The 20,559-nt window shown below is 40.2% G+C and overlaps 1 protein-coding gene across 6 annotated transcripts in view; it reads left to right on the top strand.

Moving 5' to 3' along the window:
• The window catches only part of ADAM22 (ADAM metallopeptidase domain 22), a 137,420-nt gene extending 118,728 nt beyond the window's left edge, over positions 1–18,692 (top strand). For 3 of the 6 annotated variants that reach the window (XM_030497005.2, XM_030497029.2, XM_030497049.1), the window contains 3 exons: positions 2,523–2,609; positions 10,128–10,251; positions 11,395–18,692. In XM_030497005.2, the coding sequence (XP_030352865.1) occupies positions 2,523–2,609; positions 10,128–10,251; positions 11,395–11,415 (232 nt within the window). In that variant the 3' untranslated portion in view covers positions 11,416–18,692. The remainder of the gene's footprint in view (positions 1–2,522; positions 2,610–10,127; positions 10,252–11,394) is intronic. The other 3 variants (XM_030497019.2, XM_030497039.2, XR_003993083.2) reach the window with 2 other exon arrangements.
• The last annotated feature ends 1,867 nt before the right edge of the window (positions 18,693–20,559 follow it).

The raw sequence follows: 20,559 nt of genomic DNA on the forward strand, positions 1-20,559 counted from the left end.
AATGTTTCTGCAGGATTTTCAGAAGCAGGGTTGATGAAATGGCCTGATAAAATAGGATGTCTATTAAAATCAATTAGACTTATCCAGAAATGATAATGAGAGTTTTCTGAATAAGCTGACAGTTGAATTGGGAACTTGTGTTAAAACAGGTCCCAGGGAACATGCGTTTTGCCAAATAGCAGTTCTGACCTTTGTTAATTTGCACTGCTTTTCCTATGAGCATTTGTCTTCCTCGTTGTTATAACTGATACAAACATCTCTGGCTTAGACTTTCTATTATATATTGTCTTTTTGCAGCAGGGTAACCCATGCATCTGAGCCTGGGCTTTCTCTCGCCCACCAAATCCCGGCCCAAGGCATAAGCCCAGGGGGTTCTGATCACCCCCAAACAGGGAGTCGGGATCACAGGTCAGTCTCACCTGCCCCTGCATTCTGGGCTGCCATTTTATCCCGTGAAAATTCCTTTCCCTCAGTATACGATAGTTTCACTGTGGCAAAACACCGTGACTGCTTGGAGGTGCTCCTGCTGATGCAGCGCTAGCTAACCTTCCTCCTCGCCAGCCTGAGGAGTATGAGTACTCTTGAGCCCAGGTCTTTTGCCTTGTTGCATGTTGCGCTACAAGCCAAATGGAGCTGTTGGTTTAGCTGTAGGCTTACATGTAAGGACACCTGTGTTTTAAAGTGGAATTTCTGAAAGAAAATGTGTATTCTGGCCACCACTAAGAAACATGCGGCCAGGAAAATCAGCCTGAAACCTTTCTAATGGTCTCACATAGTGGTTTGCAGTAACCGAAGTTTAACTTTTCTGTAACAGATGAATTGAGTTGGTGAATGACGGTCTGTAATACAACGAGACCCAGGAAACCCTGCAACATGATTGTGCAACAACTGCATGCTTTGATACCACATTACACTTTGTTTTCTAATACAGGAAGCCAGATCGGGAGTGTTTCATGGTTACCAAAAGACCCTTTCAAATATAAAAAAAGCAAGTCAAAAGTACTGCAGCGAGTACTAGAAAACGTGTAGTCACACCTACAATTAAAGCTAAAGCAGAAGTTTATTAGTTCCTGGTGATGCTGGCATCAGCCTCTTGCTTCACTTGTGGTTCCATCATTGCTGCGCTACCACTTCTGACGTTTTCTTTCCCTAAGAGCCCAAGCTGGAAAGCATAAAGCACTCCTGATTCCTGATAAATAAGCAAGCTGAGGAAGCTACTTAGAAGCACTTGTGGCTGAGGGCGAGTACTTTCTGAGAGCTGTGGCTGTGCTTGTGCGGGGCGGGGAGGAGAAGTTCCAGAGCAAAAAAGGAGCAAAAGAAGTTGAAAAAGTGCTGCCGCTTTTGTTGTCAACATGGTCTGAAATATGGTAGGGGCTGAACAACATGATCTGGCCTAACTTTTATTCATCTGAGCAATCCCTTGCGAGGCCTGTTCCTATGTGTGAGGTCATTTAAGTCACTCTCATAAATAAGGGTGGTGAGAACTGGCCCAGAAATACCGAAAATAACTTAAGGAGGAATTGTCTTTCTTTTTTTCCTTGGTTACAATTTGTTTCCTATTTCAGAGTATGCTAATCTGTATTGTATAAATATGATTATCACAAATAGTTGTTAAATTGTTGCCATTCTTATACAACAAAAACATACTTTTTAAATTGGACCAGGGAGACACCTGTTTCTACATTGCCCTTCTTTCTTAACATGACAGAGGGGGAGAAATTTGCTAATCTTGTTACTGGGGGCTAAGAAGAAACCAGTTCCAAAAAAATTTTCTTCTTCCTTGTTAATATTACTGTCAGATAGTTAAACACTGTCTTTATTTCATAGTTTTCATGTAACTGAGTATGTAGCTCAGAATTTTTACCTAAAAAGCGTGGTTTTGGTATTAACCTTGCTTCTGTAAAATATGAGATAACTCTGCAGCCCACCTCCATTAAAGCTTCTTGTGGTCCTACTAAATTAAATGATCGTTGAAAAATCAGAGGGTTATTTGCACGTAAGTGTAAAAATTGCCACTGTAGTGTCAAACAATTCAAGCCTTTTAACACACTGAGGCTAAAACTCATTCCTGTAGAAAGGGCCAAGCCAAAGTTTCTGTGCTCATTTAGTTATGATCTTGCAGTTTATGCTAGATGGGTGCGAATGTGTCTTCAACAAGCAAACCTCAGGATTGGAGTCAAAATGCCCCTTCATCCTTATTCTGAGATCATGAGAGGAGTTAAAATCATGAGCTTAATGCTGGCCCTCTGCATAGGAGTGAATTTTACCCTTAAGACATTAAATGAATGATGTATCCCAAAAAGTTTCCAGGTTAATCAAAGATATGAGCCTTGTTGTAGGTCAGATTTTCTCATGCAGTTGTACACGTTGCCTAGTCCTCACCCAGCATCCATACTGATTTATTTGCCATATTCACTTGCATTTTGGGGATGAAGACATCCTTGCTAAGCTTGTGCTGTGTGTTCTCAGATTTTCTATTCTTGTTCTTCTGCTTTCTCTGTTCCTTCCATTGCTTTCTGCAGGTATTTAAACCCATGGTTCAAAAGAGAATATAATGTAGCTAAGTGGGTAGAAGATGTGAATAAAAACACTGAAGGACCATACTTTAGGTATTTTGTGAATTAATTCTATATAATTTTTAAGAGCTGTTCCAGCATATACAAATATCTTGGGACTCCTACCTTGTATAAATCAATACAAGTTACTGTAGGTGCAAAGGGCCCCTCTTCTTTTGCTGCATTTTGATGTCTGTTTTTGGCTTCATGTGCAATTTACAATTCTTTTTCTGAATGTTTTAATGAAGCCGTTGAAAAGGGTGTGTGTAGTGCATGCATTCCCACCATCATCTAGAGCTTGTAGTAGCTTTCTCATCATTTTATGCCAAGTAGTGTTTTATGGGCATGAGACATATTTATCACTAATAAAGTTAAGTATTAACTTAAATAGAATGTAATTGACTAAAGCAAGTAGTTTCATAATACACTGACTCTACCCACTGTCTTATATAGTGCATACTAAAATTTAAATGAAAAAAGAATAAAAAGTAGTGGTATTTTACCCTCAGCCTACAATGAAATAATTTATATATTGTAATTGGAAAACTAAATGTATGAGAATATACTCTGTGTTCTATTTATCAAACCACTAATGAATCTGTTACAAGTGAGCGTAGGGTTCAACCAAAAATATCACTTGTTTTTGAAAGGGGAAAGTGTGTATTATTTGATACATTCCAAGTTAAAGAGAAGAAGCATGATGAGGCTGGCCTCCCTGTTGTACATAAAGCAGGAGACTGAGAACATTTTGGTAGATTCCCAAAAGAAACAATCCCACAGCTGAGACAGAAGTTTGCATCAGCAGAAAAAATCAGCTAGCATGGGAGAGAATGGGAGACAATTTGTGACAAATAACATAAAATGTCCAGTGTGCATTTGGGAGAAAAAAAACACATGATGGAGTTGTATCTCAAGATGTTAATGAAACACTTCTATTCCAATAGTAACACTGGCAGATATTACATAGGGAGGGAATTTAGCAATTTTTAGATCTAAAAATGTCCCAATGTCTTAAAAGAGCATAAAATGTCACTTCTTAAACCATTTGTTGCTTTCAAGAACTCTTAAATCACAAAGTAAGTTGCAGAAAGGCTTTCTGATGAACAAATAGGGCAAATGAAGTAAATTTAAGCCTGTCAGTCCTGATCTCATTCCTGAACAAGGAGTGAAAATCCCTGACACAAGAATCCAAAGCTTACAGGAAGTTGTGATTGCGCCAGCCAGCATCGGGCAGGTCTCTCTGTTGGTGCTTGGACATTCAGGCAGGGCGGTGTGAGTCCAGTAGTGTTACCATTGCTGGTTTTATCATTGGGGTGCAGGGTCCGGTTCTGGTGTCTGCAGTTCAACAAGTGTGTTCTAGAACCAGGGAGATTTATGCTCTGAGATACCTTGGAAGGGAATGCAGGGCCCCAAGCTGTTCAGTTTAATGGACCAGCTAAATGCTTACCTGATCATAAAATCCGCATAGCTGCATATGGAGCAAAATCTTTGTGGGAAGTCCTTTAGGCTAGCAGATCAAGACTGGTAATGGCCAGAAGTCACTGGAAGGTGAAATTAGGCAATCTCACAGTGGAACTGAGGTGTGTTTTTATTTGCAAACCTTTTCCTAAAAATACCCTCTTGAACTTTGTTGTTTGGGCAAGGCCATCTGTCACCCACCGTAACCTAACCTCATAGCTGTCTTTCAGGGTGTTTGTATCAGAAGCCCTCTGGTTGCAATAAGCATAATAATAAAATATGAAGATAGCACTAGTTTAAGTTATGCTACTTTAAATGGTTTAGTTAAACAGGTTTAAATTCCTGTGTGGATACTCTTGATTTGGTTTTCATCTTTTAATGTCAGTATATCTTGATTTAGTAGCTAGATTAAATTGGTGGAGTGTACCATGCCTCTGAGGGCTTTCAGCTCTTGCACTGAATGAGTCACATTTCTAATTGTATTTGAGATAAACAAAGTGGTTTTTGCATGTAGATGAAGATTTAGCTGACCCATGTGACTTTTAAGGGCTGTATATCAGCAGAGATGAAACATAAATTAAAAATTTTACACCATAGAAACTTTCTAATCACTGCCTGCAGCAGTAGCTTTAGAAATGAGAAAGAAACCAGAATAAATTTAGAAACCTGTATGTCCTAATTAATTGAGGTAACCATGGGGAAGTGTTCTGCAGGCACATTTATGGAAGGCAAAGGATTGAATCTTCTCCTGGGATGAAAAGAGGTTGAACTGAACAGTTTCTCCCCAAAACTCAGGTACCATTTTGGTTGATCTGTCATGGTCAAGAAAACATTGTTCCTAAGAATGGTGTGTCTGAACATCATACGAAGGGTTTGTGAAGTGATTCACAAACAAAACAAAACAAATCCTGTTTGATAAACCCAGGCCGAAGTCAGACTGCAGCTGATACTACGTTTTTAAGAATCATAGCCAAGGATAAGACATTCACACCAGATAATTAGCTGAGTAGTGTTTTTGTTGCTAATCTTTGATTTCTCTGTTCTTTTCAAGACATCCTGAAAGTAGCACTGCTGTTTTGCTTGTCTCCCTGTAGTTTTAGGAATAATGTGTTGATGACTGGTGCTGTTGCAGGTAGACTTGAAGTAGAATCTGGTAAAAAGACAAAAACACTTCCTACCATTCCTAGGAACATTGCAGGTTTTTAGAAAATAGAGATATTAGTCATCACAAAGACTTTCTCCATCAGCTTAAAAAAAAATCTGTATAAAACAAACCTTGTCTCTCTGACACCTGGTGTCCTAGTTATTATTTTTTTTTTGTCTACAAGTCTAATGGGTATTTCTATATAATTACTTTTTATTAATGACAGTAATAATAGTAGCTGGTGTCTCTGGCACCAAAAGGCTCCCAGCTGTGGGATTCCCTTCTGTAAAAAAAATGAGATCTGTAAAGAAAAATCTCATTTTCCTGCTCAAAGTCGAGGCTAGATTTTAATTTTACATGCCAGGCCATGGCTGCATAACCCCAGCAATAAACCCAGGCAGGAAGCCTTGCCCTGATTTCGGCTTTGCTGCGAGGGGCACTATTCTACTAGTGTGACACTACTGCTTATTTTTGTTACTGCCAATTACAGTGGCTACTGCATAGACTGACCTTATGAAATATGGTTACGGATTACTTGAAATCTTTACTGAATCTTGAAAGACTCAGGAACCATTATTGTATCAGAAAATAAACTGTCAAAATCCCAAAATGCGGTATTTCCATAGGCGGTTATAGACAAAAAAGACTAGAAGGCACCTTCTGAAGCACTGAGCTGCCTACATTTGATTTAATGCAAATATTTACAGAAACTTAGATTCTGTAGGAGTTAAGTATAAAAACCGTTTACAAAGAAAATAGGTTTTTTAGATGGAGAGCCAGGACACATACCCACAAGGAAAATGGCAGTCCCATATCAGAAGGGCACTGGCAGTGGGCATGGAAGGCAGGGAACAACAGGCTATCATTTTCCTCCTGTTTTTAATGTGCCTTGGTCTTCTTGCCATCTTCTTCCTCTATTTGTTGTCAGCTGATCATCAGCCAGAGCTGGCTCTGCTGCTCTGCCAGGTCTGTTGCCGCCTTCTGTGAGCATCCAGCTGAGGCCAGAGCTGTGACCAGCCATTAGCTCCCTGGCTTTCTCTGAGGCAGCTTTAGACTGTGCTTAAATTAAAGCAAGTTTTCCCCATTACAACCAAAGCAAAACATTTGCCTTATTGGCAGACAATGGAAATAGTGCCTATTGATGTCAAAAGGATCAGGATTTCATTTCAAGAGTTAGGGAGAAGAATTCAGTAGAGCATGTGAATGCTTGCTTCTGGGGCCTTGCTGTGCTGTGCTTAAAGTGGATGGCTCAGGCCATAGCCTTTGCCTCTTCTGCAGCCCCCCAGGAGCTGAGCTTCCCCTCTGCTGCTGCACTTTCTGAGGAAATCTGCACATCTCTGTTTTTTAAAAGGAATGGCATTTAAAATGTTAAAATGCTTAGCCACATCCAACTTGCAGATCTCAACTTCCTAATGTAGGATCATTTAGGCTGATGATGTCCTACAAAGAACTGAACCAATGGCAATGAAGGATAAGGTTAGGTTGATAGTATTTACATTTGGGCTTGAAACACTTTCATCAGGTTGAATGTTAATTGAATTCCATTAGATTATTTCAGTCTGCAAAACAGTATCAAGCATAGCTTGCGAACAGTTCCCCGTTCAGGTGAGGAGAAGACCAAGCAGGCAGGTGCCTGGCTGCAGGACAGTGCATGCAGACGTTCTCCCACTGCCGTGCTGTTGTGTTGTGGATCACGGCATGGTCTTCCCCCACTCCTAGTTTCAGCTTCCAGGACAGAAGATGGACGTGAAGTGGCCACTACATCTTGCTTTGTGGTCAGAAATTAGAATTCTTGCAGCGTGTTGAGGTGCATGGCTTCATTAGGGGTCGGCAGTGAAACCTCTGAACCTCTGTTGTGCCATGTATGGGGCAGAACGAAGTTTTAGTTTCTCATATAGATTTCAGCTGGAAGCAACATTTGGCATGAAAGCTAATGGATTTGATAGCAGGAGAACTATAACCCCAGTGAGAGCTGAAATTGATCCCACCCTTGACCAAACTGCAAAGTTTTGCCTCCCTTTAACCCCAGCATTACCTGCAAGTGTCCCTGAATGCTGTCCTTTTTCCATCCTGTAAATGAGAAAGGTCATTTCTGGCTCTTTCTCATTTAAAGTATATGTAAATCTGGGATACACAGCACATACACAATTGCAGGGCATAACCTGAAAGGTGATCAAAACCACCTCAAACAACTACGATTACCACAGATCTGTGAGCTCAGCGGTGATATGTTTTCACAGTCTCAGTAGATGGCACTAAAGATAACAAAAACCAGCCTGTAACTGTGTAGCAGAAATAAGTGGCAAGGCCCTGTGAGGGGAGGGCAAGGTCATTTCTGTAAGTGTGCAACTGCATTCTTGATATATTTGGCTGTAGCTTTGCATGTGCAGGTGAGCAGCACCGTGCCTATCTGTTAGGTGTGCAAACCATAGTTGAGCAGGCAATGCGAAGCGGGCTGAGAGAAAGGAAATGTAGGCAATTACACTGGAGGTTCTGGGCTTCAAAATCTTTTGAGAAGGCAACATGTGTTTGAGTTATGGTGCAAAGCTGCCTGGCTAAAGGCTCAGTTAGGGATCCTGGTCAAAGTACTTTGCTGTGTGGGGAAAATATTCAAGATGCCCCATCCTTGGGGGGTATTGCTGCTTCCAGGATCACCTGCTCAGGCTGATGGACAGGTACATTGGCCATGGCTTTCCTTCTCATCATGGCCTTTTCTTGCGGTGCCTAAAATAACCCCCCATGGGAAGAGCCTGTGGTCTGCAGGAGGCGATGCTGTGTCTGGCTGTAGCACAAGGGGTGGAAAATGCCATCATTCTTTGTGCCACCTCCTGGCTATCATACATATATAAACAGGTTTCTGATAGAGCTTGCCAAGTCAGGTCTAACACCCCCAGTGTTCCTTGTTTCTAATCTCCAGGTGCATTGTTCTAAATTTAAACATGAAGATTTTAAATTCTGCTGCAGCTGTGGGACAAAATTAATGAATAATTGGATTACTAATAATATGTAAAATCCGCTCCTCTTATCTTGCTGCCTTCCTCTTCCCCCTATTTTTTTTCCTTCTAGATCCACTGATAGTTTATTAGTGATCCTTATCAGTCCGAGTGTGGGCAGAGATGAGAGCACTTGTACAGATAGTGAACAGCAGGGCACTGTTGAGAACCTTTCCCCGGATTTGTTATTTGTTTGTTTTAAATAACCTATTTTCTTGCACGTGCAGTTTGGTGCCCAAGTCTGTGGTGCTGGACATCTGAAAACCTTGTTTTACACTGCAGTAGCTGTTTGAAATTTTCTTCCTGAAAACATTCATGTATGTCCAATTCATTTTAATGGGTGATCAAAGTGCATGTGCTCAAGATGTGCTCTTCCATGTTCGAGTAATGGTAGCAACCTTAATTTTTTAAGTGCTGTTGAACTTAGAGGTTACCTACCATATGAGGCATTAGAGCATCGTGTGCTAGGTTAGAGAGCTCTCACCATATGATTTCCATTGACACCTCGTTGCTCGTGGCTACCATTAATCATTGTCTGTATGGGAGACAAGAGACTGTGCTGTTTTAGGGAGCTAGACACAACAAAATGATATACTAGTCCAAAATAAAAGAATTAATTATTTAAAGGTAAATACATTCCACTTAATAATAGAGATACAAAACATTTCCAGACACAAAAGAGTCCCTGCCTTGTCTGTAATCCTCTGTAGATGGAAGGACCTTTAAATCCCTTTAAATCCCAATGCCAGGGATGTGGGACTGTGTGCCAAAGGTGGCTCCTGTGGCTCCTTGGTATCAGTAATGTTGGCGATGGTGGTCATCACTGGCATCTAAAGCTGCACAACACGCAGCCCCTACTGCATTTGAGGGGCTTGGAAGACCTGTCTGTAGAAATTGAGGGAAACCTTCCATCTTCAGGGATGCATTAAGGTCAGAAGGTAGTAGGTAGCAGTGCTCAGGAAGGGCGTATCTGGGGGATATGCCTGCACTAGTGGGAGGCCTCCTTTGAAAAATGCCCTCAGTCTACAAAACAGAACTAGAAGGCCATGATAGCTCAGTTTTTCTGCTTTGAGGCTTTTTTCCCCTTTTATTTTGCCCAGGTTTAGAGCCTGATAGGAGCCTCTCAAGTGGGAAAAGTGCAGAATCTCAAAACAGAAGCATAAGAGTTTTTCTTGGGTATAAAATTTCAGTCAATAATGTGCTGCTGCCTTATTGACATGAAAAGAATGCCTTTCATGTGATACAAACATTTACTTGCTCCTGCTTACTCTACTCACCTTGTACAGAAATGCTGATTGCCATTGACTAATCAGTCCATTTTTGTATATTCTCATCAGACTCTTTCTTTGGCTGGAACAATATGCACTGTATGATGCTTGCATGTACAATAATCTGTTATTAGCACTTTGTATATGCCTTTGTTACTTCACAACTAACAGTTTGGCCTCTGAGTGCATGCATTTGTGTAAATGTGTTATAAAATAATAGATTTATTTGTATCAATATAGGAGATGTGTAAGATATGCATAAAGACACTGATAATTGCCATTTAGTCACTGGCAGAAGACATTGTTCAGCTTGTATTTATACAATTACTGTTTCTATTTAGGCTTCATAGTGCCATGTCTATCTTTTAGTTCTTTATTTATTCAATTGCAGATTTGGTTTGTTAATTTTATAATGATTACTTACAGTACCATATAAAACATTTTAAGAAATTGGTTTTGTTATGCAATACAATTCTAATACGAAGTAGGAAATTTTATTTTTTCTTCCAGTGCTCCTGAAAGCTATAAATACCTTTATTCATATTATGAAATTATTAGACTACTGATCAAACAACTTTATCCCCTCAATATTGCCCTAATAATAAGCTATATACTTGGTTCTGAACCAAGCTTCAGAGTAATGGCAGTTGCTGTTGCAGTGCTAGGACCTGAAGACACCACATTTATTTTGTGTGTTTCAAAATCCCAGGACGCTGTCTCCTGCAAAGTCTCCATCTTCGTCCACTGGATCTATTGCTTCCAGCAGAAAATACCCTTACCCAATGCCACCTCTTCCTGACGAGGAGAAAAAAGCCAACAGGCAAAGTGCCAGGGTACGTGTCCCTCTTCTCTGTGCTTTTTGTCAGTGACTTAGTTTACTGGTAGTTTTTCAGAAGGAAAGTGTGGCAGATCAGCATCTTTGACTGACAGTGAGAGCAGGAGTGGCATTTCCTTCTCACCCGTAACTCCAGAGGCTGCTGAAGGCTGAGCCTCTGGCAGTGATTAGGGCAGCCTCCGTGGCTGCATTTACAGATACGTGTTCAGGCTGCTGTTAAACGTGCCCTGAAGCCCAGATTTCACTAGTTTTCTTATTTCAAGCAGAGTGTGCCTAGGGCAGCCCTGGAGCAGGCGATGCTTCTGGCTCTCCTCCCTTACCCCTCCTGGGGGGGCTGATGCTGCCGGCAACTCTCATTCGAGCTGGGGGATAGCTACTTTCTGCCTTTATGGAAAGATGACAAAGTTCCAGTTAAGGAGGATGTGGAGGGCTTGCATCAATCCCTTACAGACTTGGAGGGGCTTTGCTGCTCTTTGACCTGAGCCCACTATAGCTGTCCAGGGTGAGCAGAAACCACTGGAACATGCGGTGGATAGCGATGCTCCATACAGAGAGATTTCCAGCTGCTGCCAAAAGGCAGCACTAACTGTTGGTTCCTTTGTGTCAATTCAGATACAGCAGATACTTGAATAAGCAACTCCCCCCCCCCGCCCCGTCCCTGAAATTTACTTTAGGAGCTTTACTTACGATAGCTTTAGTTCATGTTCCTGACGCAGACAAGATTCACATCACTGCTCTGTCCTTTTTTGTAAAGAAAAATGGAGTCTTCTGGGGGAATCTGCAAGCTGCTGCCCCCATTCCTGTTTGGGGCACTGAGAGTGGGAGATTCTCTACACTAATATTAGTTAGCATAACTGTAGGGTAAAAGCTGTCTAGTACAAATTTGATGCTACGATGACATTTTTCCTTCAAACTCTGTACTCCCAGCTGTGGACATTTACTGTGCCGACTGCGAGTCATGCCGAAATGCTGAAATGACTTTATGGTCTGAACAGATACCCACCAGAGGCTGGGAGCATAGCCTTGGTGGCCCAAGTGATGTAGATGCAGTTCCCCAAACAAGCTCCTCACAGTGTTTGGGTAACAGCCTGGTTTATCTTGGTGTTCAGTGCGTGTTTGTATTCCTTTTCCTCCTCTCCAGCTATGGGAGACGTCCATTTAGCTGCACTGTTCTCCTGGGGTGACATCAGAACTGTTTACTTGGAATTTTATAGAAACTCAGCATCACTGAGTCATTGCACATTCATCTGCTCTTCAGTCAATTGGAAAGATCAACAGAGATGCCTGTGATCACAGTGAGAACCTCCTCTCATCTGAAAGGGAAAAAAGCCGCTTTTTAATTTTTATTTCTTTCCTTTTTGTTGACTGGTATTTTATGGATTTGATGAACAACCAAAATCAGAACAATTAACAGGGGATAACAGCCCCGATGTGACAAGGCTATTCCGCAGGATGACAGATCCACTTGCCTAGAATGCCAACTGCAGTCTGTGTGCCAGCCCCGCCTAAGAGAGGCTTTTCTCTGGTTTATTTCAGTCCCAAGTCAGACCACGGTGGAGCCAGGAACGCACCTCCTGGAGAGCCCAGCTGATGTAAACTTGTACGCTGTATGCATGAACCTTGTGTTCTTTACTTTCCACATGTAAGGGATAAACAACATACTGTAGTAGAAATTAGCATGCAGGAATAAGAAATATAGGATTTTTTTGTGACAGGATTTCAAGCTTTGAAAGGCAACTATTCGACACAAACGTCAAACAAACAAGGATTATATCTTTTTTTTTTTCTACTTTACGTGTTTATAATCTCCGTATACAGATTGTATATATGTAAACATTTGATAATGTCAAAAATAGCTGTTATATACATAAGTGTATTTTGCCAAATGCCTAAAGAAACAGTCATGACTAACACCATCACACTTCAGATTTTGTAATATTACAAGCAGACATCTTTGGAAATACAGAAAGTACAGAACTGTAAACCTGTGTCTCTCAGAAACTGGTGTTTGACCAAAATCTACGCTATCTTTTCAGTATCTTATACTGTCTTGACAATCTCAATTGTATGGTAGACTGCAGAAACCAGTACAGCAGCACTTTGTCTTAAATCATCGTAAGAGGAACCACCCAAAATCTGTGTTTCACTGAGATGACCAGTGTATGTCTCACAGGTGTAATCAAGGCTGATTCGGCAGACAGCAGAGACGGAGTCTTTAACGTGCAGTCCAAACTTACTGGACATTTGGGAATACTTCTAAGTAGTCAATTCAGGATGTGATGATGTGAAGTCCTTCTGGTGAGAGTCACTGTGTATTTTTGATAGAGCCTTTCAGACACTGTTTTAGATGGCGAGGTGTAGCTTATGAGAAGCAAAGTATTTCAGTGCACTAGATAATAACAGTGCTGTGCAAGTGGCCAGTTTCATTGCTGTCTTTTATTTGTTACTGGAATCGCCTTTACCACGCGCTTGAAAGCTATGCTTGCTGCCTGTGAAGCCCCCTTGATAAATTTGGGGGGCATTAAACTGAGTACAAGTAAGTTTAGCCTGAAAAAATGGGGTGGAGGGAACAAATCCTTTACCGTGGAGATGTTAATCTCGTGTATAAGTGGATGGTTAGATTTCTAACACCCTAAGGAGACTTCTAAAGGTTGTTGTAAGACAAATGTCCTTTGATGGGGAATTTTCAGTCAGTAAGAAACTGGACCATATTGAATCAGTTTATAATTCTCCAGCTTTCCAAAATTGACTAATTCTTTGCTTCAGGTAGTACCACTGCAGAACAAAACACCCAATTCTGTGTGGTGCCATTGCATACCTTGCCCAACAGCCGTATGATCAATTAGGTGTTACTATAATGGGAACATCGAGGGTGTTTCTGAATCTTCTACCTCTTTCATGTGTTTCCTTTAATAAGTGAACCCAACACTTGCAGCCTTTTAATATATTTTTTTAACTTTTAAGTCTCTCAATAAAGTCATATATATGTAAGATTAAATTAAGAAATGTTTAAAGATGTCAGCAACTGTAAAGTATGTAAGATTTTTAGAAGCACTATATTTTATGATTAGGCTGTACATTGGATTATGACAAAATATTTGCCTTGGCATTCAAATGATTTTCCTTCACAGTTGACAGGTTCTGGTAAGTATTTTGGAGAAAGACAAGGATGAGTGAGCGCAAGTGGATGCAGACAGACCACCTGGAAGGAGCCAATCAGTTGTAATTGCTTTAGGAAAAGAGTCTGCACTTTTGTGGAGAGTAAATATCCATCAGCACTGAAGAATATTTTTCGCAAAGATTTACTTTGAGTGTAGGTAACTGGGTTAAAGATAGTTGGTAGCCCGTAGCTCATGAAATTAGGGTCTGAGCCGCAATCACTTGAAATCAGTATGTCTTTTACTGATTTCTCTGGACTTTTTGAGCAGGACCCTCAAGGAGTTCACCCATAGTAGGACATTATGCTATGCCAACAGCCGTTCTATTACTCTGTCGCCTGGAAGCTGTTTTCTCTCCTATGTTGGTATCTCGTCTTTAGTAACTCTTCATCATGTGCCTTTTATGGTATTTTGTTTGAATACAAACTGGCATGTAATTTTGAATGATCGTGTTAGATTCCTGTGCATACTTTATGTTTACCACTGTTTACTCTTCCCTTTCCATTTTGCCTTATCAAGAAGCAGCAAGATTTGGCAGACAGAACTGGATATAACATACTGGCTCTTTGTGTAATGTTCATAGCTTCTCAGTTTGCAAACAAATGGCTCTCCTGACTGTACTTGCAATGTAGTATGTAGTTTAGCTTCTCTCTTGTTTTGGTATAATTCATTTGTAGCATATGATGATCCAGTTATGTGTGTTGTGTAACTTTTAACAGCCAGTTTAACACTTGGAGATATGTAGTGACTGGAAGTCTAGTTATGAGCACTGAGTTTAAGTTAAATAAATACAGACTTTCACTTTGATGGTCTAGAGTGAGAACATCACAGGACTTGGGTGCTTGCAGAATTCTTCTGCAGGAAATTTTGCATCAGGTTGGTAACCTGGAGACGTTGTCGTTGCACAAAACCTGAACTGGCAGGGCTGTGTGGGCCTCCGAAGCTCACAGAGTGGAGGTTGAAGAGAGAAGTGTTTGGCTTACATTCTGTGGTTTTCTACTTCTAAAAGTTAGTGTGTTGGAAAGCTGCCAGATTAATAAGCTTGAAGATTGCAAGTATTTTTATCCACTGTAGTTAGTTACACTGGCAATAGCAATAGAAATTGTCGCATAATACCTCATCCAGTCTAAAATATCAGAGTACTTGTATTGTCAATAAGATAGCTCAGTCACTTTCACTCATTCAGACTCATGCTTTTACTTTGTTTTTATTTTGATTTTAATAAATGAACTAGTTATTGCTATCTATGCTGTAGATGCCTATTGAAGTGGGACCATTACCAGATCTTCTCAAATGGAAATAATTGTCCATATGAGCATAGGACCTGCAGGACGAGCTGTACTTAAGTTAGTGTTATGTATTTCAACGTGGGAGAAGAATCTTGTATAATTTAAAATAAAATTAATATGACTAAGTGATAGAGACTGGAAAATAGAGATTGTATCCAAATAATAATGCTGCACAATCATGCCACAGATTAACAAGTAAAAATTTACTTGCTAATTCTGTATTTGTTGAAACAAGAACTTCAGTAATCTATACTATAGACTTTTGGTGAATATACTCAGGCAATATACCAGGAATGGTTGTGATTGATAATTTACACATAGTTTTGTCACATTTAAATAAGTAGTTTTAAGGAGGTTGTTAAATTTATACAGCCTGTCTTTGCTTAAGTTGTGGACTTAAGTCACTGCTTGCCAGTTACCTGGTAAGTGTGACTTGACTTTGAAGATAGCTACTTCCAAATGCTTTAAAGAGTTCCTGATTTATGAGATATTGAACCTGCTAAGCTGATGAACTCACTAGGTAATTTTGAGTGTGATAATGAACAAATGGGCCTTTGAGCTATAGCCTGAATTAAAATCAGAAAGGAAGTGTGTCAGTAGCTAGTGTACTGAAGTTGTCTAACCTGAATTCCTGTTGCTGGTTTTAAATGAACCGAGTGGTCTTGTCAACACCAATGTGACAACAACTTTCCAGACCAGAGCTAAGAAATGGTATGTACACTATTATAGGCATGCGTATACTACAAATTCAAAGTTTTAGTCATTTTGTTTATGAATTCATTAATAAATAGGAGAGGATGTAATCTGAAAAATGATGAGACTCCATAATCTTCCAGGATAGCAAGTTAGCAATTAGGGCTTGCTTTGTCATTGAATCCCATACCTAGCTGTGGTAAGCAAAATCACCACGCTCCAGCGTAAAGCTCCTGTTCTCTTCCTTTCCACTACTACTGAAAAGCATTTCCACGAATGACAATTACAACCACTAATAGCCTCTTGTGTTAGTTGGCTAAGATGAAAAAGCTGCTAAATTAGTCATCACCTTTCCCCACAATGTCCTGAATAAGGTTGTTCCAGTGCTGTTAATACATCTTTTGCTCTTGCTGCAGTGGAGGTGGTGGAGCCTCATGTCTCGTGCAGTTTGCACTGGTATGCTGGTATTGGCTGAGGTAGAGTTAATTTTTCTTTACAGTAGCTGGTATGGGGCTAGTTTTTGGATTTGTGCTGAAAACAATGTTGATAACACAGGTATCTTACTGAGTCAAGGTCTTTTCCGCTTCTCACCCCACCCCAACAGCAAGTAGGCGGGGGGTGCACAAGAGGTTGGGAGGGAACACAGCTGGGACAGCTGACCCCAACTGACCCAAGGGGTATCTCATACTATCATGCTCAGCAATAAAGAAGGAAGGTTGGCAGGGGGAGGCTGCTGCTGGCTAAGTGGCTGGGCTTCAGTCGTTTGGTGGTGAGCAATTTTCATTTGCATCACTTGTCTTTCTTTTTATTTATCTCTCTTTGTTATTTCCCTTTTCATTACAATATATTATTATTGCTATTATCATTATTTTATTTCAATTATTAAACTCTTCTTCTCTCAACCCACGAGTTTTCTCACTTTTACCCTTCCAATTCTCTCCCCCATCCTGCTGGCAGAGAAGGGGGAGTGAATGATGTGTGGTGGTGCTTAGTTGCCATCTGGGGTTAAACCATGAGAAGGGGTAAAACCATCTTGTTGCTCAGCCATCCTGTGCCTTTCTCACCATCTAGCACCGGTGAAGGCTAAGCTGCTTTAAACACCCAGTCTGTGAACCTAAAAGTTGTGCTGTGTCCTGTTTCTCTTGCTTCAAGTCTAAAGATCATCTATTTCTTTTAAGTTATTTGAGTATATGCATCACTAGCAGACTGTTTGGGCACAATGTGAGGTTATTTACCCAATTTTTTAAGAGTTTGAGAATTCTGGTCTCCTCTGAAGCCATTTTTTTGCCCAGAATGGATTATTCATCAGACTGCTGAGCTGATGACCCACTATTTGCATGGCTTCCAAACCATAATGACATTTATCAGCAATATGGGATTCGACTTTAATCAGATTTCCTGAAGACCAATATGAATAAACTGCACATGTGTACAGCTTGTCATCCTGTAACTGCCTGGTGAGGGAACATTCCTGTGTGCATGTGCCTGTTATCCTAGTAGAGCAGGAAACAAGGAAATGGTGAAACTGATTGTGTAGATGTAGTGCAATACAGATAGGACTCTTTTAAGTGTAGTTTCATCAGAAACAGGAGAGGAACTAATAGTTTCTGTCAATCACCTATGCTAAAAAACTCCTTTGACCTGAGTATTTTCCAAGTCAGCTTATGCAAAATATTTCTGGTGCCTGAAGTATGGATGCTGAAGGCAACTACAGCTTTCTTAACAGTACCTCACACACCCAGCATGTGGTATCTTGTCATTCCACAAGTTTTCTGCAACTATTTATTTGAAGAAGTACTTCTACAGATAACATTCATATGTTATCTCAACCAAAACAAGCAGTAAAAATAAGTGCAGAACACAGAAATGTGGTCCTTTGCTCGCACTGGAGAAACTTTAGAATTGGCTCACCTAGCCAGGTGTGGCAGGTTTAGTTCTCTCAAATCCCATCTACATCTGTTTCAAGATCACTTCAGCTAAGCCAGCTTTAAACTGTTCAAGAACTGCTACTTAGGCCATTACTGCAATGTAACTCAAAGTGAGGTAAGGAACATTGGGGAAAAGAAGCACAGAGCAGTTAAAAAGAAACACATTCTCTAAGGGAGAAGCATAGGAGTCTGTCTTATACTATTTTTAATTACTAGAGCATAAAAATGTCAAAGCAACAAGCTTTTGCCCTTTGTTTTTTTGGTTTTTTTGGTTTTTGGGGTTTTTTTTGTTTCTGTATTCCTCTGAATAAAAAAAATGAAGTTTTGGTTAAAACCAATCTTAACATGAGGCCTTAAGACCTTATATATTCTAACTTTAGCATGGAGAGTCTATTTTTACAACTACATTAGAAATTCTGTGTGTAGGTCTGACTGACCTTGTACATGTAGTGGTGCGAGCAGCTAATCATGCGATGTCGTAAGGCTCTGTAGAACAGCAGATGCTGATTGCTTTTGATTATCGGTACAAGGACTCCTGCTCACTGCCTGTGTAGAGATTCCATGTATTTTATGCTTGGAAATACAGTCCAGAACATACGCAAACTGTGAATATATAACCTGATTTTTCTTTCCTTAAGGATAAATATATATATGAAAATAGGTAGTGTTTTATATAGAATACAGTACATATTTTTATTGTTGCATAAATGCAGAATATTTTTTTCAGAGTAGCAAAGCATTACAGAATTTTTAATCTGCTGGAGAAAACACTGTATGAGCAGTTCTTTCAGCAAAGCTTTCAGGGCAGTATATACCCATTGCCTCTGCCAGCTTCATTTTGTGCTGATGTTTAACTTGGGCATTGCTGTAAAAAGAAAAGAAAAAGCTATTTTTTCACTCGTACTAGCCCTGATTGATTGGTAAAACGCTGAGAGAGGTGATGAGAATCTTGTTTCACCACTGGGGCTGGCTCGTATTGGCAAAAACAACCAACCTACATCATATTGTTGTCTTTGCTCGTTAAAAATCCTTAAAAAATCATACCTGATACAGTAGAAACATAAGATTTTGACAAATACCAAAATGAAGCATTGCAATTTACAACTTTCTAGCTTTGAGTGTGATATTTTTGACATAAAACATGACAGGCATTGGGCTGTTGAAGTGAATGAATCTGGCTTTCATGTAGCTAACCAAAAATGTCGCTTTTTATAAAATCAAATCATTGTAATTTGGGGTTCTAAATTCCTGGTCACTTTTAATAACAAGCATCACGGTATCCACTTCCATGAGAGTATTTAATACAAATGCCTGTGGTTTTCAATGTTACTGACATACTGTAACATCAGTAAAGTGACTTTCAATGACAAAGAAAGACTGTTGTGTGTACTTTGTTCTCATTAAGTCCTTACATTTTAGCACTTCCTGCTTTACAGGTCTCTGTAAAAGAAAAAAGATGCTGCATGCATAGGGGAAAAAAAAAAAAAGGCTACTGGTTTTAACAGATGTTATTTTTCATATTCCAGGGTTGAAAATGATCCTGTGAGCTTCTCAGTCTTTGTCTTAGGGTCCTGCTGGTCTCAAGGCAGATCTACAGTTACTGTTCCTCAGGTTTGCATATCTGAGAGCAACCCAGAAAGAATATCAACATTGTAAACTACGCCCAGTTTGCACAAAGGTCAGGAGCAACCACCCCACATGGTATCGTGTAAGCGTCCTTCCCAGTGTGCCCTGTGGGAAAGAGAAACCCTTGGTTCAAAGTTACAGATAATTATTTCCTTAAAGCACGTAACCAGCATATTCTAATTGTCCACAGAATCTACTCTTTACGGGGAAGCTTTTTTTGTTTAGCTAGATGACAGCAAATTCTGTCGTCACTCCTTAGCAACCGTATTTATTATCTTAGTTTATGTCTAAAAGATTTATCCTATCAGTCAATGCCAATACCATGGATTTTTTAAATGCTTATGGCAAATAGAAAGTAATTCTTTCTTGGATAAGCTAGGATTCATTCCTGGGTTTGGAGCAATTTGGTTTTCAATTTTCTCAGTTTTTGTTTACAAGAAGATTCCTGAAGAAAACCTATTGGTTTGCACTGCTGTTTGTGCAGCAATTCACTGCCCAGTAGCTGGCTGGTGCCAAAACAGTAATTCAACCTGAGGAAGTAAAACTGAGAAAGACTTGAGTCTGAGTGTTTGTTACTGGTCCTCTTCCTTCATTGCTCCAAGCCACCTGTTACACCTCTCATTATAAAAAACAAAGAAGTAATCTTACCCCCAAGAAACCCTCCAATTATGCAAAATAAGCCAATTTTACTCCCATATATTATTTCATCAGTAAGTCTCATAATATATTGCATAACTTTATACCTGTGTAGGAGCGTGGAACTTCTGTGAGGTTTCTGATCATTTAATAAGTTACACTTCTCTACAAGGATGTTATATTCATTATTGCCCGATGTTTTCTTTCATTAGCAGTTTCCGGCCTGTGGTGGGTGGAGAATTGGAGGAGCAAAAGCAAAAAAAAGTGCAGACCAAAGCAAATCAGCTTAATAAATGAATGAAAAATAGTGTGTGTGTGGGGAAGCCACGCAAAGACACTCACTCACCACCTCCCAGACTCAAAGTAATGCACAACCAGTCCTCACACAACAGCTGCTTTGGAGAGACCTACCCCTGCCCCAGGTTTAGTGCTGAGCACAACTTTACATGGTGTGGAATATCGCTTTGGTCAGTCAGGTCAGCTGTCCCCACCCTGTTCCCTCCCAGCCTCTTGCCCACCCTCAGCCTACTCACAATGGTCACAGAGTGAGAAACTGAGAGGACCCTGATGTTGTGCAAGCACTGCTCAGCAACAGTGGAACCTCTGGTGTGTTACCCCTGCTGGTTTAGTAACACATCTAAACCACAGCAGCCTATGGGCTGATATAAAGAAAATTAACTCCAGTACAGGACCAGAAATGCAGTTAAGCAAATGTATAAGATGAAAGTTGTGTTGGTAAGAAGCATTTCGGTAAAGATGTCTCATAATTTTTAGGGCAAAGTTAACAGTGTAAGGATGAATACTGTATTTATGCAAAACGGTCTAATCAAAACCCTACAGGAAGAGAGCCTTTGCTTCGTACTCTTACTAACGTTGTCAGCTGCCAAAGTTTTGAACTGCAGCAGAACTGATGCTCACTCAAACCTTTATGGACTTGGTCATTGTGTTAGAAATGCTTTGTGCAGCATTCCATTCC

The sequence above is a fragment of the Strigops habroptila genome, chromosome 1 (assembly GCF_004027225.2).
Source record: "Strigops habroptila isolate Jane chromosome 1, bStrHab1.2.pri, whole genome shotgun sequence".
Taxonomy (NCBI): domain Eukaryota; kingdom Metazoa; phylum Chordata; class Aves; order Psittaciformes; family Psittacidae; genus Strigops; species Strigops habroptila.